General features: G+C 32.1%; 1 protein-coding gene across 1 annotated transcript; it reads left to right on the top strand.

The window, feature by feature from the left end:
• Nucleotides 1-2,246: 2,246 nt before the first annotated feature.
• LOC115722340 (probable CoA ligase CCL12) lies at nt 2,247-8,515 on the top strand. The gene is made up of 14 exons (XM_030651532.2): nt 2,247-2,717; nt 3,022-3,151; nt 3,268-3,530; nt 3,745-3,946; nt 4,411-4,451; nt 4,786-4,914; nt 5,411-5,478; nt 5,567-5,787; nt 6,368-6,462; nt 6,543-6,759; nt 6,929-7,054; nt 7,302-7,400; nt 7,504-7,710; nt 7,869-8,515. The coding sequence occupies exons 1-14, from the start codon at nt 2,446-2,448 to the stop codon at nt 7,980-7,982; spliced, it is 2,184 nt and encodes a 727-aa protein (XP_030507392.2). The 5' UTR covers nt 2,247-2,445; the 3' UTR covers nt 7,983-8,515.
• The last annotated feature ends 15,449 nt before the right edge of the window (nt 8,516-23,964 follow it).

A 23,964-nucleotide genomic window follows, 5' to 3' on the forward strand; every position in this document is an offset into this window, starting at 1 on the left:
TTCACTTTCAATTTACACTAGATGTATGTATTAAACAAAAATAGAAAATTGACTAAATTAACACAAATAGAAAAATAATTAATATTCCAAATAAATAAAAAATTATAAAAAAATTCGAAATTTTTTTCTATATACATATTTTTTGAAAAAATGCACTGCCTAAACGACACGTTGTTTTCCAATCCTCTGCCCACAACGACGGAAAAACGACATGTTATTTGAGCAAACGACAGCAGCCAAAAAACTTGAAAAACGACACGTCGTTTAGATCGTCTTCTTTAGCCAACCCGGGTCATTTTGACCCGTTTTTCTTCATGTGGGTCCGACGGACCGACCCAAACCCGATCGGAAAAGAGGTTTTCCGACGACGAAATCACATGTTTTTAACCCCGAATTTATCCAAATAAAAAAATATAGAGATCAAGGTGGGTTTTAAACATCTAAAACACGTAAAACGTCAACTTTAATTTCAATTAAAAATTTGGATCCTCACGGAATACTTTTTAGAAAATTCGAAATTTCTTGTTTTTCAAAATATTTATCATGCTTAAATGAATGAAACAATATATGTATATATATGAATGTATACAATATATATATATAAATGTGAATGAATGTATACAATATATATAAATGTGAATAAATATATACAATATATATATATATGAACGTGAATGAATAGAACATATACATGTATATACGTAAATAAAAATGAAAATGTATATACGTATAAAAATATATATATACACGAACATGAACGAAAAATAAATATATGTATATATAAGAACACCCATATACACGTATATATAGATATATGAAACTCAAACTAAATCAAGGCAGAGATTAAACCGCTCTCATACCAACTGTTAGACTATAATATAATATATGAAATACAACATATATATAAACGATATGTAATGCGGAAATAAACTATAACCATATCGTAAACATATGCAATGAAAGATCGAAATACCTCCAGTCATTGATCTTTGAGCTTCAATCCCGGCGATAGCTTCGGTATTAGAGTTCGGGCTTCCTCGCTCTCTCAACTCTCTTTAGATGGAATTTGTTGAACAAACAGAATGAGTGAGGAGCTCGGGGACCGAGACCCTATATTTATAGATGAGGTACTCCATCCGTATTTATGTTACATTAATTGTCAGAATATTTTGACAATTATTTCAGGAAATCAAATATAGTAATAAATATTAAAATCTGACATATAGAATATTACGTAATTGATTTTGTCCAGATTCAATGAATATAAAATATTTATTTATCACAAAATCAATTATTTATTTCCTTAAATAAAAATGTATTTCCTTAAATAAAAATATTCTTATATTGGAATGGTCTTTCCTTCTATTCAAAAATAGAATTGTTATTCTACCAAAATGGTGAAAAGGTCATTCTATTGAAATTAGAATAGAATGGAGATTGTTTCATTTCTTTTACATTCTATTGTATTACCTCCAACTAAATGCCAATTTTTTTTATTTTTTTTAATTTAAGCGTTTATATATTATAATCATGTTTTACCTGAACTCGAACCCAGAACCTCCAACACACATGCCCACCTATGCCCATTTGAGTTAGCCTCAAGTGGTTAACTAAATGCCGCCTTAATTCATATTAAAACTTACGAACATTGCTTGTGAGAAAAAATTTGAGTGATTGGTAGGTTATCATTTATAAACCAATGTTAATTTAGATATTTTAGTTTTAATTATATATATGGTTATATATATATAATATTATAGAAAATATATTATATAAATTTTAAAAAAGAAATTAGCCATTTATGTGATATATATGTGATATTATAATTTTAAAAAATAGAAAATTAAAAAAAAAATAAATAGAAGTATATATTTTATTTTTTGAAGTTAATAAAAAGTTTCAAAAAATAAAATGATTAAGAAAACAAATGATGTTAGTAACTCTCCTATATATATAAATGGGATATGATTTTGTTCTGTTATTGTACTTTCACGGATTGTAATCCGTGATGTATGGCAGCCGTCAGATGATGGAGTTATTTGATGTGATGGCTGAGGGAGTTATTTGATCTGACAGCTGAGATTGATCTAGAGGTAAATAGGCTTAAAAAGTAGAAACGTACCCTGACATTCATTTAATGTACCCTGAAAACCATGAAATCTACCACAGAATAATAAGAAAGTACGACACAAAATCATATCCCATATATAAATTTAGGTTCACCAAGCTGATTGGACTGTAGTGGATAGTTTGACCGCATTTGACATAATAAACGTGGCCCAACCTACTCGTCACGTTTCCCACCAAACACTTTTGACACTATACAGCAAACTAACAAAAAATGCTTAAATGCTTTGATCAGAAACAAATTTCTCCCATAACACTCAACTGTGTTTGGTTTTTTGCTGAATTGAAGTGTGTTTATTTGATCATCAAACAAGAGAAATGGGAAGGAAGAGCATAAGTGAGGTAGGAGTGGAGGACTTGGTTCAGGCTGGTCTAACCACTGAGGAAGCCACTGGCTTCCAAAGGGTCCTTAAAGACTCACTCAGCTGCACCAAAGGGTCCGACTCCAGTGAGGTCTGGAGGCACCTGGTGGCTCGAAGAGCGCTCAAGCCTTGGCACCCACATGGGCTACACCAGCTGGTTTACTACTCTGTTTATGCTCATTGGGATGTCTCCTCCAAAGGCCCTCCACCTTATTGGTTTCCTTCTTTGTAATTTCTCAACTTGAAATGCATTTTTCATTTTATATGTCTAAACTAATGATTTAGTCACAAAATTCTAACTATTTTAGAATGAAACGTACTTGCTATATATATGATTATGACATATCATCACTCATTTTGGTTAGTAAAATAATGTTACATTTCAAAATTGTTATCATCAGTAAGTTCTGTTTATATGTATCTTAAGTTTGGTGTACACCAACCGCTTAAGAAATTTACTATATTTTGGATATGTCATCAGCTTGTACTTTCACTTTATTTTTAACTGAGTTTAGTGTTGTCTTCTTCTAAGATATGAGTCTAAACATACAAACATGGGAGGCATCATGGAGAAGCATGGTTCAAGCCTTCTTGGCCCTTTATATAAGGATCCTATAACAAGTTATAGCCTCTTCCAGAAGTTCTCTGCTCAGCACCCTGAGGTAAATTTGAAGTTTTATTTATCTAAGCCTTATGCTGATGAGAGTGTTTGTTTTACTTTTCAGAAAGAAAAAACAACGAAAAATACTAATTGTCTTAACTTAAAAATGGTTGGTAGGCTTATTGGTCTATTGTTCTGAAAGAGCTTTCAGTTTCATTCCAAGAAGAACCAAAATGCATTCTAGACAGATCTGATCTTAAATCGAAGCATGGCGGATCATGGCTTCCTGGCTCAGTTTTGAACATTGCTGAATGTTGTTTGCTGCCTACTGCATATCCAAGAAAAGATGATGATAGTTTGGCTATTGTATGGAGAGATGAAGGTTGTGATGATTCTGGTATAAACATAATTACACTAAAGCAACTCCGGGAGCAAGTAATGTATGCTCTCACTTCCTTAACCTTGGTTCAGGTCTTGTTAAATGGAAGAAATCATTGATAATTGAGTTGCTATGAACATATGTTTCGCTCTACTTCTCATGACTTTGATCAATTTTGAGTCTCAGGATTCTATTTTTAAGAGTAAAACACTTACACTAACTCATCTTGATGGTGATGATTTCCTTTGATGGTGTTTCTATGATGTTATTCGCAGCTCGGTTGCCAAGGCGCTTGATGCCATGTTTTCCAAGGGCGATGCAATTGCAATAGACATGCCAATGACAGCTAATGCAGTTATAATATACTTAGCAATTATATTATCAGGTCTTGTTGTTGTATCAATAGCTGACAGCTTTGCTCCAAAGGAAATTTCAATTCGATTGCGTGTCTCACAAGCCAAGGCTATCTTTACCCAGGTCAATATTTTTCCTTCAGAAGTTTACTTTAACATTTAGAAAACTAACTCCAATGAAAGATAATCCCACTTCTCCAAGAAAAGTCTATCTGCAAATATGACATTAGTTTAGCAGCCTTAGTTTCATTACAGCATAATGAAAAGAGAAACAGATAATGCTGCTGAAAATACCACCTATTGTAATAGCATCCGAATGAGTCACACACATATAACAGGTGTAATAGTTTAGTTTTATCGTAATTTGGCAATGCCATGATATTTTCTGCATTTGTTTCAAACTAGTTGAGACTGTAGAGTTCAATCCAGCCCAATCATATAGTCATACAAAAATCAATTTTTCATCATAGTAAGTGATCAAGCATTGGAGAAGCTTTTATTTGGCCTGTATCATGCTTTCAGTTACAGATTATTTTTAGTTCTTTTTATGCACAGTATTTGTTTTCTTAAACAAAAATTAAATTTCAGGATTTCATACTAAGAGGCAGTCGAAAGTTTCCTCTATACAGGTAAGACAAACTTTGAATGTGCCAGAACTTAGCTCTTTCTTCTGTACTTAAAAGTTTAGGTGGTGGAGATACAAATACTTGTGCTAATAGAATTCAAGAACAGAGAGACAAAAAGGTAGTTTAATTGGAAAAAAATTTAAACAAAGATATATATGAATGAAGACAATGGTTCTAACCTTCAATGCACTTCATGCAATTTTGCAAAACACTACCAGTAATCTACAGTTTGTCTTAGCTACAAAACAAATGATCAAACAATTCCAAAAGAAAAGGACTACTGAAAAAAATGTTTTCTGATATTGGGTTAGTGATTCTTGTAATTTACTCATTGCAGTCGAGTTGTGGAAGCTGCACCAGATAAAGTTATTGTCCTCCCTGCAATTGGGAGCAATGTAGGCATTCAGCTAAGAGAACAGGATATGTCATGGGGAGACTTCCTCTCCAGTGTTGGCACTCGTTCAAGGTAATAACGCAAATGAAAGATTCATTATTTATTTTAGGAAAAATTGGAGGATAAGTCCCAAAAACTTCAACTTGATCCAGATAAGTTCCCAACTTCGAAAATTGATGGTAATAGTCCCCAAGCTCACTATTTTTGTAAGTTCATTAGTCTTTTTCTATCAGATCCGTTTACTAATTAAAAATGACACATGTCGATAATTATTAGTCCAAACCATATTTTTAATTTAAAATAATTTATAATGAAAAAAAAAAAAACTAAACAAATTATTTTAGTTTTATTTCTTCTTCTTCTTATTGCTGCTAAGAATCCACCCAGTTTGGGAACTATTACCGCTAATTTTCGAGGTTAAAGACTTATCTGCATCAAGTTGAAATTTTTGAGGACTTATGACGCAATTTTCCCTTTATTTTATTAGAACATTTAAATGATGTTACCCAAACATATCCTAGATTACATTTAAAGTTTTTCATGCTGTCATGTTTCCCTTTGATTGCAGAAATTACTCGCCATGCTATCAACCAGTTGACACTTTGATCAATATACTATTTTCATCTGGAACAACTGGTAAATAATTTTTTTTCAAGGATCATAATTAGTGCTAACTAACACACAGTTAACAGGAATTCCATTACTTATTTTTCATGTTCATCAGGAGAACCAAAAGCTATTCCATGGACGCAACTTTCTCCCATTAGGTGTGCAGCGGAGTCATGGGCTCATATGGATATGCAAGTTGGAGATGTTTTCTGTTGGCCTACAAATTTAGGATGGGTGATGGGTCCAATTCTAATTTTCTCAAGCTTTTTGTCTGGTGCAACACTTGCTCTCTATCATGGATCTCCTCTAGGCTATGGCTTTGGCAAATTTGTTCAGGTAACACCATTAATAATATCTTTTACTGCCATTCTTATCTTTATTGTTTTTAGATGGTTTAGTAATGGCGGGAAAAAGTTGGCAAAAGTTTGATAAGAAACATGTCATGCATTGAACAGATTGTTCTAGCGATACAGATAGAAAGAAAGCTTTTTTGTGATCATTAATTCTATACAAGCTTTAGGATAATTACTTTTCTGTTAATGAGAACTAGCTTATCTCTGCACTTGTGATGGAGTTTGAACATAAAACAGCTACAAGAGAAAAAGACAATACAAGCATTGTAATAGACCTGAAAAGACTTTCTGTATTTCGGGAAGTGGTTTCCATAGGCATTGGAATTGACAGAGTTGGAGGCCTCTCGAACTATCTTCACATTTGTAACTGAATACTAACTTCAATAAATAATTCTTTCTATTCAAAGTTATGTACTCATTCTCTAATTGTTCTAACTTCTCCTCTAATTATTTATAATTATCTTGGCTACTGTCATATCTAGATTTAGGATATAGTAATAATTTTTGCTAGATATCACATCCAATCACTCATCTACTCATATTCTTCTGTGATACTTTTCCAGGATGCAGGTGTGACTAAATTAGGTACAGTGCCAAGCCTGGTGAAAGCTTGGAAGAATACGCAGTGTATGAATGGCCTAGATTGGACAAAAATAAAGTAATCTTCTTTTTGAATGTTTGCTAAGCTTCGTTGCATGCTACTTGGAAGACCAGTAACTAAAGAATGAATTTATGCAGGTGCTTTGCTTCCACAGGAGAAACATCTAATGTCGATGATGACCTTTGGCTATCTTCGCGAGCATATTACAAGCCCGTTATTGAATGTTGTGGAGGGACAGAACTTTCATCATCTTACATACAAGGAAGTCTACTGCAACCTCAAGCTTTTGGTGCATTCAGCACAACATCAATGACAACAAGCCTTGTCATACTTGATGAACATGGAAATCCTTTTGTAAGAACTTATTCAATATTCTTTATTTTTTATTGGATTTCAACTTCAATAATTTGGTAGACTGCAGTTTTTTTTTTCTATGTAATAGAAGTCCCAATATGTGTTTGCAAAGTCAATTAACTCACGAATTTGTTTGCTTTTTTCTTTCTTTTCTTTGACCGAGATGCAGCCAGATGATCAAGCTTGTATAGGTGAGGTGGGGTTATTCCCTCTATATCTAGGTGCGACTGATAGGTTGCTTAACGCTGATCATGAAGAAGTTTACTTTAAGGGAATGCCATTATACAAAGGAATGGTATGCTTAGAAATATTCTATTTCAATGCACCCAGCTCTTTAATTGTGTGCAGAAAATTACATAGTTGAAACTTATCATTTGAAACACAAGTAATACTTTGTTGAGTTTATTCTATGAAGTCTTTTTATGCCACTCACTCAAATGTGAGAATTCTTTGTCAAGTTTCATCTTGGATTTGCTTTCCAATAAGCACAGTAAAGATGTTTCTGTAAAAAAATTGTTACAACTTCAGCTGTGAATTTGCAGCGCCTCAGGAGACATGGAGATATTATCAAGAGAACTGTTGGAGGCTATTTCATTGTTCAGGGCAGAGCTGATGACACCATGAACCTTGGGGGCATTAAGGTCTGGCATTCAATAAGCTCCTTACAAACTCTTTTGCATGGGGTAGTTTTATGAGCTTAAACTATTGGTCATTGCTGACGTGAATACTGTTCTTGATATGTAGACAAGTTCTGTTGAAATTGAGCGTGTATGTGACCGAGCTGATGAAAGCATTGTAGAGACAGCGGCAGTTAGCGTGTCTCCAGTTGATGGTGGTCCAGAACAGCTGGTTATGTTTGTGGTATTAAAGAATGGATATAACTCTGAAGCTGAAAATCTTAGGACTAAATTCTCAAAAGCCATTCAAAGTAATCTTAATCCATTATTCAAGGTTAGAATTTCACCACTTTGTCTTAATTTAACAGACACTATAGTACTGCAATTTCATAAAACCATAACAAGATTTGGTTTGTTTGCACACAATACATTTTCATCATTCTTTAGCTCACCATTGATATGATTTTTCCAACACTCAAAATTGTTAAACAGGTTAGATTTGTGAAGATTGTTCCAGAGTTTCCTCGAACAGCATCGAACAAGTTACTAAGGAGAGTATTGAGGGATCAAATAAAGCATGAATTGTCGGCTCGTAGTAGAATTTAATGGAATTCACTAGCTTTTGGTATGTATGGAGAAAACAAATATGTAGTTTGGTGAAGAAGGGGTTCACGAAGATCAAAATTATTAATAATGATTTTTAGTTGTAAGTTGATACTGAGTTATTAGTGTCTGTTAACATCTCGACCAAGTGTGGGTTTTGTTAGTAGTATACAACTATTGGGTACCCTCCTCTTTTAGACTAGCTTTTGGGAGTGAGTTCTACTCAAGTAGTTGTATCAAGTGATATTAGAGCTATGCATGATGCACCCTCAAGTGGGATTGATGTTGCGGATGTGGGGACGTCGGCTTCAAAGGGGGTGTATTGTTAGGATCTCACATTGAACAAGTATGAGATTGGTTAGTAGTATATAATTATTTAAGCACTCTCCTCTCTTATGCTAGCTGTTGGGGTGAGTTCTATCTGAGTGGTTGAATTACTCCTAAAGGAATTGGGGTTCTTTAGTGATTTGTTTATTTATATGTAATAGAAAATAAGAAATCTAAATCTAAAAAAATAAATATCATTTTGGATTTTATGTTTTGCAAAAATTATAGATTGGACCATCTATTTTGTTAAATGACAAAATAGACACTGTATTTTTTAAAATGGTACAAATATGTCCCCGGGTTCAAGTTTCGATAATTTTTTTTAATATAATCAATTTAAAGACAATTCCTAACACGAACAGATGCAGAAAATTTAACTAGTTTTGTCATAACACTTTTAGGTCGAATTACTATTAAGTTTTATTTTGACAAAAAATTAGTTCAGAATCTTATTTGTAATCATTTTAGAAAATACGGGATTTACTTTGTCATTTAATAAAATAGAGGGTCTAATTTATAATTTTTGTAAAACATGGGATTCAAAATAGTATTTACCCATCTAAAAAAATATAGCAATCAAAATTTAAATTTTTATAATTATCATACGATGGTGGAGTGAGTGAATAAACGAAGTCTTCATTGAACACAAAATAGTATTACTTGTTATATTTAAAAGGGATATTGGCGGCTAAACCACCTGAATTTTACGGTTTGTAACACTTAACCACAAAAACCAACTTTTTGGCAGCTAAACTACATAAACTCTTGTTCCATTTTGCTCTGCACACCTCCATCCAACAATCACAGTTAAGTGCCACGGTGGACTGTCCACGTGTACACACTTGTACACGTGGCAAGTTTTTAGTGGTCCACGTAATATTAGTTTTAAAAAAATTATAAATATTTAATAAAAAATAAAAAAAATTATTATAAATATTTAAAAATTATAAAAATAAATAAATTATAAAAAATTAAAAAAAAAAATTCTTTTCTTTTCTTTTCTTTCTTTTCTTCTTTTTTCTTTTCTTCTTCTTCTTCTTCTTTGTTGCGTGCAAGACCAAACCCACCAACCGAAACCCTAGCCCTCCTCTTCTTCTTTTCTTCTCTCTCCCCAACCGGAACTAGACCAGCCCTTCTTCTTGTACCGTCTTCTTGAGAACGTCCCCGAGTTCAGAAACGGAGATCTTACCGTCGTCGTTTGTGTGGAATTGGCTGAAGACTTTTTGGAGCTCGTCAGGGTTTTGGAGGTAGACGGATGATGATTTTGATTGAATGGCTTCGTTGGTGGTGGTGGCCGCCATGGATGAAGCTTGAATTTTAGTTTTGAGGTTTCTCTTTTTAGGTTTTGGGAATTTGCAGTCTTCACTATTTCAACAAGTGAACGATGTTGAAATTGCAAGGGACACATCGCAAGAAGAAGAAGGGCTGGTCTGGTTCTGGTTGGGGAGAGAGAAGAAGAAGAAGGGCGGTTCCGGTTGGGGACACATCGCAAGAAGAAGAAGAAGAAGAAGAAGAAGAAGAAAAGAAAAAAAGAAAAAATAATAAAATATTTTTTTATAATTTATTTATTTTTATAATTTTTAAATATTTATAATAATTTTTTTAATTTTTTTTAATTTTTTAATTTTTTTTAAAATATTTATAATTATTTTTTAAAAGTAATATTACGTGGATTACTAAAAACTTACCACGTGTACAAGTGTGTACACGTGGCAGTCCACCGTGGCACTTAACTGTGATTTTTGGACGGAGGTGTGCAGAGCAAAACGGAACCAGGATTTAGGTAGTTTAGCCGCCAAAAATTCAGTTTTTGTGGTTAAGTGTTACAAACTGTAAAGTTCAAGTGGTTTAGCCGCCAATATCCCTATTTAAAATAGGGGATTTTATATGCCTTTTATACTAATTATTAATAAAAATATGAGAATTTAACTTCTTTTTTTCCTTTTATATGGTTTGAAAGTTATTTTTTTTCATGGAATTTTAATTCATAGAAAAAAAAAATTCTATTTTTGTTTTTTTTTTTGGGAGATTTTATAAAAATATAGCTTTGAATATTTATATTTGGAAACTCCTTAAAATAATCCAATTTTCTTTTTGACGTAGTGATTAGAATCACTCATGAATTAACGATGTAGATATCCATCGAACCAGGATAGCTCATCGTCTAACCGAAGAACATACTTGTCAAACCATGAGATAAACTACCCCTAGAAATTTAGACAATAAAGTTATAACAACATACTAAAATAACTAATAACTAGAGCTTTAACTTGTAACATCAAAAACTACACGCCAACTCATTTATATATCAAAATGCTCCACAAACTATCTACAAAACAAAAATGATAAACAAAAGTGGATTAATTCCTAACGATGATATTAAAAACTAATAAAAGAAAATCTTAATAGTAAAAAGATGACAACTCTCAAATAAATTATAGGGTATTTTACAATTTTGTATACATTATTTTAATTAATTACAAAATATGTGCAAAAAAAACTTATTACCATTTTCTCATACATTTTTATAAATAATTAAAAACTTATTTTCAATTTTTTTTTATAATATATATGGTAATAATAATTGATTATTATATGTATGGTAATATTGACTATGTTTATTTTTATGTTTACAATTATAATAAACATACCAATAATATAAAACATTTTATATATGTGTTTATTTTTTTTTCTATTTATTAAACATGCTAATTTAATAAACAAAATAATAATATTCACATATGTTTATTATATCACTCTATGTGTCATGTTTATTTTTAGTAATTTTAAGTATTGATTTATATTTATATACATTAATGTTTATAATTTTGATATTGTATTTTATTAAAAAAAATCTTATTAAATTATAATAATTCATACTAAAATAGATAATAAACATTTATTTTTTAATAAAAGAAATATTTAACTTGTTTATTTTTATAAAACTGTTTAATTAATTTTACAAAATTGTTTATTTTGAGTTTTAATAAACATATTTTTTATTTAATGATTAAAATGTATGGTTTCATGTAATAAGTTTTCAAAATAATTTTTTTTTGTATATTTTTTGTAATTATGTTGTTTTGTTGTACATTTATGAAAAAAGCCTTAAATTATATTTAAAAACTTATCAACTAAGTCTCTGTAACAGTAGGTCATGTTGGGAATATTTTACCAGGATTTAGATTTACTAACAAGTATGTTGAATTAACATCCTAAATATGAATTCTCTAAAACAATGAAATAAACACATAAGGGTTTAAGAAAACCTTACATTGATTGCAGCGGAATATAATGACTCCTTCCGTTCAAGATCTCTAGCCCTTGATTCCTTTCTGTAGCAAAGCATTATCAAGATTTGAATCTGGATCTCTTTATTTCCTTCAGGTTTGGTTACCACCGTCTTACTCACTATGATTGAGTACTTGACTTGCTATGTGTGGGCACGTCACTCTTTCACGTTCGAATGGTGAAGAACAATGAAGGAGGCGAGAAAAAAATAAGGAAGGAACTCTCTCATCAAGTTTAACTGAATAGTCAAGCTGACATTAATTGGATGAGTGAGAGTATCATTTTCCTTTTATAGTGTTTCAACTAGGGCTTAGGGTTGAATTATATGGATTAAAAAAAAGAATAAATATTGGGCAAAATAAACTCAAGTGTCGTACACTAAAGTGAACCACTTTCTAGTTACGATTTTGCTACTTTATTTCAACCACTTATTCTTCTTTTCAATAATACCATATTTTCTAATTCAATCTTATAAATGCCAAAATTATTTATTTATTAATTATAATTAATTACTTAATAAAATTGTCATTTATGTAATTTATTAATTAGACCATACAAAGTCTCTTAATTAACAAATTGACCCCAAAATCTCTTTTCTTCATAATTAAGCCCTTGCTTAGTGAAAATACATAAATAAGACATAGTCTAATTTTAGAATTATAATTAATTAATTAAAATCAATTAACTGAGTCTGCAAGCAGTATTATCTCAACTAGTGAGGCGACCATGGGCCTGTTGGGTTTTGTGCCCTAAATAAAACCCATTCCAATATAATTAGATTTACTTATTAATAAAGATCAGAAATAACATTTTATGTTGCATGGTTCACATGATTTATTTCATGATTATATATAATGTATGAATTCTATTTAAGTCCAGAACATATGAATTTGTTAATGATTATAGTGTTGTCAGCACAGTGGAATATAATCTTAATTATGTGTTTGAAAGTTTATTCCCTGATTTGTCAGTTCACTAGATTTAGACTGACATGATAATCAGCGATAGGTATTCTTACACCTTGGATAAGTGGTATGTTCTTTCCAGGGCATTGGCAAAGTTTACCAGTATCGGATGTATGGAGTATACTTCGGAAGGGACCGATATTGAACTTTGATTAGATATATTAAAATTTACCGTAATATCTATTCAATTCAATATCACCTGTTGATCCTAGATCAAATGATCTTAATCCTGATATGTTTAGGTTCGATCTCAAGAGTATTATACATGTTCTTTGATTTGTTAGTTAAGCCTACTTTTGGGTCAGGGTAATACGTACATTTTGGGAACATGATAGTATAATTGAGTGGGAGCGCTAACATAAATATGGAGTCTATAAGTTCTATAGGAATTTAGATGTGAAACGATGATATCCTTCGAGCTTGGCTAAACAGAGATAAATGGTGGAGATTTCATTTTACTTCGCTGAAATATCATTTATACAGAGCTAAGTATTTTAAGGATAAAATACATTGAAGGTGTAGCGGTAATTTAGTGCCTATTCAATGTAGATCATCTATTAGAGGGTCATTGATCAAATTAGGATTATAACAATGGATAACTAATGACGTATCTATATCGTGGAACATATAGAGCGTTCTATATGACTGAGAGTGCAATTCCAAGTTCTAAGTGTGGATTCAATAAGGAATTAATAAGTTAGGGAATTTACTTGGTAAATTCGGTTCGACTTATTGGAAGCTCGGAAATATAGGCCCATGGTCCCCATACTAGTTGAGACCATACTGCTTGTAAGACTCAGTTAATTGATTTTGATTAATCAATTATAATTCTAAAGTTAGACTATGTCTAGTTATGAATTTTCACTAAGCAAGGGCGAAATTGTAAAGAAAAGAGATTCTAGGTTTATTTATTAATTAAGAGATTTTATATGTCTAAATTAATAAATATATTAAATGACAATATTATTTAATAATTAATTTTAGTTATTAAATAATTAGAATTGACATTTAAGTGGTTAAATTGGAAAATTGACGTTTTTGAAAAATTGGGATGGAAAAATGACAAAATGGCAAAATAGCAAAGTGGGCTCAATCCAACATCCTATGGCCGGCCACACTAAGCATTTACCATTTATTTTTCTATTATTTTAATGCCAAATAAATCTAACCTAAACCTAGGTGGTTACCTATAAATAGGTAGTGATGGCTTCAGGAAAAAGATAATGCATCTCATTCCTTCAGAGAAAATCTTCTAGCCGCCACCTTCTCTCTTCTTTTCTTCTTCAATTTCGAAATCCTTGAGTGATAGAGTAGTGCCCACACACATCAAGTGGTATCTCAATCATAGTGTGTAAGACTGTAGGATATTCCAAACAAGAAGAAGGAGAATCAGCATCAAAGGAAGGAGAGAAAGAGATCCAGGTTCAGATCTTGGTGATGCTCTGCTACAGAAAGGAATCAAGGGCTAGAGATTTGAACGGAAGGAGTCATTATATTCCGCTGCACCCAATGTAAGGTTTACTAAACTTTATATGTGTTTATTTCATTGTTTTAGAATTCATATTAGGATGTTAAGGAAACATACTTGTTAGTAAATCTAGATCCTGGTAAAATATTTCCAACAGGGCCTATATAACCAAGCTTCCAATAAGCAGATCTAGAATTTACCAAGTAAATTCCCTAACTTACTAATTCCTCATTGAACCACTATAGAACTTGGAATTGAATACACTCTCAGTTATATAGAATTTTCTATATGTACCACGATATAGATACGTTATGATTATCCATTGTTACAATCCTAATAGTCAAGGATCCTCTATAGATGATTTACACTGAATAAGGATAAATTTACCGTTCTACCCTTCAATGTATTTTATCCTTAAAACACTTAGCAACCTATAAATGATACTTTAGTAAACTAATATAATTACTGAAATGAGGCCTCAATCATTTATCTTTATTCAGCCAAGCTCGAAGGAGATCATCGTTTCACTTCTAAATACCTATAGAAGCTATAGATTCCATATCTATGATTAGCGCTCCCACTCAATTGTACTATCATGTTCCCAAAATGTACATATCACCCAGACCAAAAGGTAGGCTTAACTAACAAATTAAAGAACACAAATAATACTCTTGAGATCGAACCTAACCATGTTAGGATTGAGATCCATAGACCTAAGATCAACCATTGATATTGACTTAAAAATATATAACGATAAGTTTATGATATCTTATCCAAGATCAATATCGGTCACTTCCAATGTATACTCCATACATCCGATACTGGCAAACTTTGCCAATACCCTGGAATGGACATAACACTTATCCAAGGTGTAAGTATACCTATCGCAGATTATCATGCCAGTCTAAATCCAGTGAACTGACAAATCATGGGAATTAAACTTTTGAACATATAATCATGATTATATTCCATTGTGCTGACAACACTATAATCATGAACAAATACATATGTTCTGGACTTAATAGAATTTATACATTAAACATAATCATAAAATAAATCATGTGAACCATGCAACATAAAATGCGAATTCTGATCTTTATTAATTAGTAAATCTGGTTATATTGAAATGTGTTTTATTTAGGGCACAAAATCCAACAGGTCATCCACAAATTGACCTACAAAATAACAATAAAACTCTATTACCACATAATTTAATAAATAATATGTAATGTGAATAAAGATTGTAAAACAATTCATATAATAATATCAAGACTTAAATGTTGGAATTATTTTACCAGGATCTTAGATCTACTCACAAGTATGTTGTTTAACATTTTAAATATGAACTTCTAAAACGATATGAAATAAACATATATAAAGTATGAGAAACCTTACAGTGGTAGCAGCGGAATAATATGTCTCCTTCCACTCAGATCTCTAACCCTTGTATCCTTTCTATCGCAAAGTATTAGCAAGATCTGAGCCCGAATGTCCTTCTTGTTGAATCTGGATTCTTCACGATATTCCACACTATGATTGAGGTACCACTTGATGTGTGTGGGCACTACTCTTTCACTCAAGGGGTTCGAATCAATAATGAAGAATAAAGAAAGATAAGTGGCGGCTAGGTTAGGTAGAAGGCACTCAGGTTTTTCTCTGAAAGGAATAAGATGCATCATCTTTTTCTGAAGCCATCAGTACCTATTTATTGTATGCCACCTAGGGTTAGGTTTGAATTATTTGGCATTAAAATAATGAAAATATTAAATGGTAAAACCTACATAAGTGGTCGGCCAAGGCTTGTGGATATGGGCCCCACTTTTGCAATTTGCTGTTTTATCATTTCTACATCTCATTTTCTCAAAAACGCCAATTTTCAAATTCAATCATTTAAATGCCAATTTTAACTATTTAATAACTAAAATTAATTATTAAATAATATTGTCATTTAATATATTTATTAATTAGACTAGCCAAAGTCTCTTAATTAACAAATACACCCTAGAAACTCTTTCTTTACAATCACAAACTAGACATAGTCTAATTTTAGAATTATAATTGATTAATCAAAATCAATCAAGTGAGTCTTACAAGTAGTATTGTCTCAACTAGTGTGGGGACCATGGGCCTATATATCCGAGCTTCCAATAAGCAGATCAAGAACTTACCACTTAAATTCACTGACTTATTAATTCTTTGTTGCATCCACGCATAGAACTCAGAATTGCACTCTCAGCTATATAGAACGCTCTATATGTTCCACCATATAGACACGCTATTAATTATCCATTGTTATTATCCTAATTTGATCAATGATCCTCTATATAGATGATCTACATTGAATAGGGACTAAATTACTGTAACACCCTTCAATGTATTTTATCCTTAAAATACTTAGCCCCGTATAAATGATATTTCAACTAAGTGAAATGAATATTTAACCATTTATCTCTGTTTGGCCAAGCTCGAAGAAAATCATCTTTTACTTTCTATTCGCTAGATAGAAGATATAGATTCCATATTTATGTTTAGCGCTCACACTCAATTGCACTACCGTGTTCCCAAAATGTACGTATCACCCTGACCCAAAAGTAGACTTAACTAACAAATCAAAGAACACGAATAACACTCTTGAGATTGAATCTAATCATATCAGGATTAAGATCATTTGATCTAGGATCAACTAGGTGATATTGAATTGAATAGATATGACGGTAAGTTTAATAAATCTATATCAAAGTTCAATATCGGTCCCTTCCGATGCATACTCCATGCATCCAACCCAAACTTTACTTTGACCTATGCTTTGGAAAGAACATAGCATTTATACAAGATGCAAGTAAAGTATGTTGTAGATTGTAATATCAGTAAAACCCAATGTTCTGATAAATCTAGGAATCTTTATTCACATAGTATTGATTACTTTCCACTGTGATGACGACACAATAAACAAGAATATAAATGTGAAAAGGGTTTGGATGAATTTATAAATCAAATTAACAAGTAATTGATAGTGTGAACCAAAAATTACACAAATGAATGAAAAATACTTCTGTTTCTTTATTGATATTGAATAATACGGATTACATTGAATTTGAGTTTTATTTAGGGCATAAAACCCAACATTGAAACACTTATCTGTCAAATCTCAAAAGTTGTTTGAAGAAGCCATGAATAAACCTTTTTCTTACCCATAAACCATACTACAAATCTACCTTAGGGGTGTGCAGAAAGTCATCAAATTCAATTATAACCAGCTGATCCAATAGAATCGGATACCCATTCATAATTGGATCGGATCAGATGTAAATTTTAAAAATCCAATCGGGTCGGAACGGTTGTTGGATGGGACATCCGATCCAATGGATAACCGACTAAACCGATCCAATTATCATTCAATGATCATCTAATTGATTTAATGTACATTTAACACATGAGATTAAAGAAAAAAAAGTTTAGAACTAAAATATTAATTCTCATCTTCCTAAACGCTAATAAAATTATCAATGCGTATTGAATAAATTTTATTTTTCTAGCAATTTTATTATGAGATCATGAGAATTAGGTTGGACTAAACTAATGTTTATTATGTATGTTGGATTATATAGTTTTAAATTATGTTTTTGTTTATATATTTTTTTCTTTTTAATAAAATTAACTTAAATGGTAGCTAAAATAAACTGGATGGATCCAATCCAATCTAATAAAAACCAGTCGATGCATCCAATGGTTGGAACTGATCCAATCCAATACATCCATTGGATTGGATCGGATCATATGATTCAATTTGATTGGATTGGATTAGATGAAAAAAATTCCATATCCAATAAATAATTGGATTGGATTGGTTGAGTCAAAATTCATTGGATGTGATCCAATGAGCACCCCTTAAAAAATTAAGAGCAAGCCAAAAAAATGGCACAAAAGCCATAAAAGGCATCCAGACCATAAAAAAATTGTGCAAAAACAAAACTAATAAAGTATTAACAAAACATAAGTATAAAAAAAAATATATATTTGAAGTAAATATAAATAATTTCAAAAATTTGAATTGTAAAAACAATACTAATATAATCTCTATATATAACTATCATTTAAAAATAATAAATTAAAAAGTGAGGATATTACACAAACTAATCTAAACAATTTAATATAAAAATAATAGGAAATTCTATTTGCACCATATAAAATGATAAGTATACTCCAATATTTAAAAAATTGAGTTTAAAATAATTTTTAAAAATCACTCTTAATATTTTTTTTAAGGTTTTTTTTACATTATTTTGTGTTAATTTTAATACTTATTTTAATTTTGTTTTCATAATTTTGTTGGAAATCATATATAATTATTTCTTATTTTTCTAATAAAATTTCATATTTTTTTTTATAATATTTAAAATATAGGAATTATTACATAGAAAATATAAGTTGATACTTTATTTACAAAAATACTTCCATAAGGTAAAGGCAACATTTATACTTTTTATGTGATTTTAATTACCAAAATATCACTTACACTATCACTTACACAATCAGACGGTGGTTGCAGGGTGGTTGTTGCGTGGTTGCGCGGTGGTTGCATTAGACGAAGGTTTCAACCAGACGATGGTTGTAGGGTGGTTGCTAGGTGGTTGGCCAAAGGTTGCATCAGACGAAAGTTTCAATCAGACATAAGTTTCTGGGTGGTTGCTGGGTGGTTGGCCGAAGGTTGAATATTTCTATTAACTATAATTAATTAAAACAAGTTATTTAAGCCGTATTTAAAAATACAATTTAATATTATAATCATTGAGCTGATTCATATTTCTTTTGTAGTACACGTGTCAGCTTTTAGTAGATAGCTAAATTTTGGGTATACTGTATAGTTATTTTCTCTTTCTCTATTTTGTGTTTCAAAGGTGAGTTGAGTTCTAGCCTACACTATTCAAGATGGTACTTGGGCTTTTTGTGAAAGATTGTGTAGAATTGTCACTTGTTAGGTTTAAGAAAGAAATCTAGGTTCGTCACTTGACAATACCCTAATCAAGGATTAAAGTGATTGAACAGAAATAGTCATTAATTTCCGCTGCAACCAATGTAAGGTTTCTTAATCTTATATATGTTATTTATTATTTTTATGATTTCATATTTTAGGATGTTAGATTATTTATGTGATAATTAAACATACATGTTAGTAAATTAAGATCCTAGTAAAACAAGTTCCAATATTGGCAGCCTTTACTGACTGGAGTGGCTTTAATCAACACTGATGCATCAATTAATTCTTAAAGACCAGCATGTGGAATTGGGGTTGCTATTTGACTGTTTACCCAGAAGCTGACTCTGGTGACGTGGACATCAATGTTTGACACATGGTAAGAAAAAAAATATACTGGAGCTGAGTAGTTCTGAGTCATAGTAGTCGACTTGAGAAGGGTCCCTAGCCTTACCCCGAAGTTGACTCTAGGAACTCTAGAATAGGTGTTTAAATCCTGAAAAGTTGTTTCCAACTCACCATCTTTCAATATTTTGAATCAAGAAGACAAGAAGAATCAAGTCCCAAGGCTTGGAAACTGAAAAGAGGAGAAACAACACCCCAGATCTCAGCCCAGGCGCCTAGGATTTTCACCCAGCGCCCAAGTTGACATCTGAACTAGGGTTTCACTTTTTGGGCATGTCTTAGTGAAAATGGCTCAAAATTTGTGCCTTGGCATGAATAAGACTTATCACAAACATATTTGTTGTGCCAGAATTAGAATCAGAACATTTTCATTTTTGAGCACCTAAGGCACCAAGTGCCTAGGGCACCCAACGCCCAATTGACATATTGTCAATTTGGGGCTCTTCCAATCACAATATTGAAGAAGTATCCCAAGAATTTTATTCATCTCCATCCAAAACAAGGAAACAAGGGCTTTGGGAAAGAAATAGAACGACTTGGAGGCCAAAGTAAGGACCTAGCGCCCAAGTTGGCACTTTGTTAACTTCGGCCATTCAGAAGAAGTCTTCCAAGAATATTCTCTATTTTCACAAATAATTAAGATTTGGGTGCCTTTGGAGAACAAACAAAGTCATCTGTGAGCCAAAACTGAGACCCAGCGCCTAGGTTGACCTAAGCACTGTTTTCAACCTGAGACATTTCTAATCCACTTTTCACAGAAGTCTTCTGGGCATATTCTCTGTTTTCATGAATAATTAGGATACAAGTATTTTTGGGAATCAAACAGATGCATTAGGTGGCAAAAAACTAGACCCACCACCTAAGTTGGCACTGTGTTGAGCCCATTGCGATATTTCCAGTCACTTTTCCCAAAACGTGTTCTAAGAATCTTTTTCGTCTTTATAAATAATAAAGATACAAGTGATCTTAGGGATCAAACAAGATTTTTTGGGGTCAAAATAGAGACCCAGTGGCTAAGTTGACATGGGCACTAGGCCCTGCGCCCAGGTTGACATGGAACCTGGTTCTCATGTTTTTGTTCCTCAAATGAAAATTTTGCTGTGAATATTCTTCTTATTTTGGTTAAGAAAATGGTGTAGGAGACCTTGTTTTCAATCTCAAATTCCTTAGAAGTATCAAAACAAGCACCGAGAAGTCACCGAAGAAGCACCCATCGCCTAGTTGAAGTGTGACCTAGTGAGCTGAGTTTTGCTTATCAGAATCCAATTCCGTCTCAAACATCCGACTATTTTTCATAGTAAATGAGAGCTATGACTTGTGACAGATCAAATTCACACTTTGATATTTCACCATTTCAACAAGGTGGAATATTAGCAAATCGGGAAGTTTCGAATCTACCCGATTTCACCAAAAAGCAACATCTTCGAGAACTGGCGAACAACTTCTCTAAAACAAAGAATCTAATTAAGTGATGTCAACATATTACTTAGGCATCAAAAAAATACAAGTCCAATATGTTTTTCACTTACCCAACGTCCAGGTTGACGTCAGGATGTCAACCTGGGCTTTGGGTGCTGAACAACCTTCAATAAAACGATCATAACTCCCTCAATATTGATTTGATTGATGCGATTCAACTTGCATTTTGAAGCTATTTCAATTCATGTATCACATACATATTGCAATTCTGAATATTTCAAGTCTAAAATTTATGCCAAAGACAGTTGCAATTTTCCCAAAGATTACCTGAAAATGATTTGACGAACGAGATTTAAGCTCTGAAAAATTGACGATTTTCATCAAGAGTCAATTTTCACCGTTAGATCATCATCAGTGGTCAAGATCAACTCAAATTGATTTTTTTTTTTATATTTTTGAATTATTTTATTAATATTTTAATAATAGTATCTCTCTCTACTTTTTCTCTCTGGAATTTGAAGTTCTTTCCTTAGCTAGTTTTCTTGTATTTCTCATGAGAAATAAAAACTCATAATAGATGTAGCTCCATTACCATCGTGACATGGGGAGTGAACTACTATAAATTTTTCGTGTCTCTTTATTTACTTACTTTAATATATTTCTCTTCTCGCAATCCAACGAGCGAGTGTTGGCCAGATTTTTGTGTCAATAAGCATGGTCAGCTGATACTAGCATCGTTAGCTCATCTCTTTGCTAGCTTTTCTTCAATCGAGACGACTGAGGCTCTGGCCATTAAAATGGGATTGGAGGTTGCTAATATCAAGGGTGTTCATCGGTTCTAGGTGACTTCTGATAGCTCTATAATCATCAAGGCCTTGAATACTTCGAATCATCAACTCATTAGCTGGACTGCCATTGTTGAGACAATTCAAGCTATGGACGTGTATAAGCATTTTTTTCATTCTTTTAGTAGTGCTAACTAACCGTGTTTCCCATCGTATAGCTAATTTTGCTCTTAAATATTTTATTTGTAATTCTTGGCTGGGGGATATTCCTCCTTGTGCTAATGTCATTTTAAAGGTAGAATTGCCTAGCCTGTAGTTAATTTTGTGGGAATAAAATATTCTCTTTTTAAATAAATAAAATAAAAATAAATTACTTTGATATTAAAATTTGTGTTCATTGTATTAATATTTTGAGATAAATTATTTGATTCATCTTTTTTTTCTACTTGAAATTTTTTATATTTTTATTTAGTGTATTATTCAAATAAATCAAACAAATTAATACAACAAAAAATATAAAAAATAATTATCAACTATGTGATACTAGTTATGTCGATCAACATATACTGTAGGATAAGTCAAGTCGACACATGAATAAAATTAACAGATACGCGAATATGATATGTAGACACATGAACATGATAGGTCGACACGTGGATATGATAGGTCTAGTTATGGTTGAGCTTTCCTGATACAAAATATAAATAGGTCGAGTTAGAATTAACCAATTAGACGCACCAACTCGCATGACACAATCACAAGAATTATCACCCACTCCACCATCTTATGAATTACTACAATAAAATAATTCAATCAATAATTATATAGTTTTTCTTCTATTTCAAAAAATAAGGGTCTAGAGATCAAATATTTATGAGAGCTTGAGTTGAGAGGTGTTAATGGTAAAGAGTTATTCTTGTATGCTTCTATTGTGGTTGATATGATATGGCGGGCCTATAATGATAAGATACACAAAAATAATCTGAATATCATTACATAACATATCAAATCTATTACTCATTGTTATGCAGATTATGTTTCTTGTATTTTACCGCCTTCTCATGCTAATTCTACGAGACTTTGGACCCTGTCCCTGAATGACTTGATAAAGATCAATTGCGATGCTAAGGTAGGGGTGAGGCAATGTGTGTGGTGGCTTTGGCTAGAAACCATCAGGGAGAGGTTCTATGGGAGACTACCAACTAGCTCCAATTTTCTGCTCCCCTTATTGGTGAAGTGAATACTTTTACTGGCCTTGGAGACTGCGGTCACTATGAGACACCATTTTGTGTATTGAGATCGATTCTAAGATTGTTATCAATACTAAGGAACTTGTTCTTTGTAGAGTATTGACAACTACATTCATTAATGTAATACTCTCTAATTTATTTTCAAGTTATAATTTTTCTTTTGATCTAGATGGTGTAATTTTGCTTCCTTAATAGGTAGATGTTTGCCTAAAGCTTAACTCATGATAGATTTATCAACATTACCACAAAATATTTAATGATCGGGATGTCTAATTTGCCCCAACACCCTTGGACACCATGGACACCCAATCGTGATGGAAGAAGATGTGGACTCAACCAATTCTCTCCAAAATTAAACATTTTCTTTGGCGAGCCTACTATGATATTCTCCCAACTAGCTACAATCTGCATAAAAAGAAGTCTTTGCCTTTACCAACTTGTTAACGCTGCCAATACCAAGACGAGACCCTAGTACATGCTCTCTTCAGATGTTCAACTGTCTAGAAGGTATGTAAATTAACAAGTTGTTGTTTTTTTTTTTTTTACATTTATATCTAATCATGCCTCACTAACTTGTATGGATTTACTTCACTTGGATGCTAGCACCTTCACAGCTAACAACTTTCAGTTTTTTGTTTGTTTGCTTTGGAAGTTATGGCATTGAAGGAATGAATACTCACATCACAACTCAGTTTTGGTACCCACCAAAGTAATACAGTTGACTGCAGACTACTTGGAACAGTATCAGCACAACAATCGTCAACATAAATTTGTTACTAGTGTCTCACCGCTACAAGCATCATACCGTGAGCAAAAAAATCCATCCTACCGATCAAAGCTCACCGTGGATGCTGCTGAAATTGAAAAAACCAATAAAATAGATTTTGGTATGGCTATTTACAATAATCGTAGTGAAATACTTTTGACTTTGGCAACTCCATTGCGGGGACTCCATGCACCTTTGATAATGGAAGCTCATGCCTTCTAGCATTCTCTCACATGGTGTCGAGTCACAACATTTAGTCAGATTGTAAAATTCTTGTTGACTATATTTGTATCAATATTACTCATCATCTCCACCTTAACAGATTTGCAATGAA

Source organism: Cannabis sativa, chromosome 9 (genome assembly GCF_029168945.1).
Source record: "Cannabis sativa cultivar Pink pepper isolate KNU-18-1 chromosome 9, ASM2916894v1, whole genome shotgun sequence".
Classification (NCBI taxonomy): domain Eukaryota; kingdom Viridiplantae; phylum Streptophyta; class Magnoliopsida; order Rosales; family Cannabaceae; genus Cannabis; species Cannabis sativa.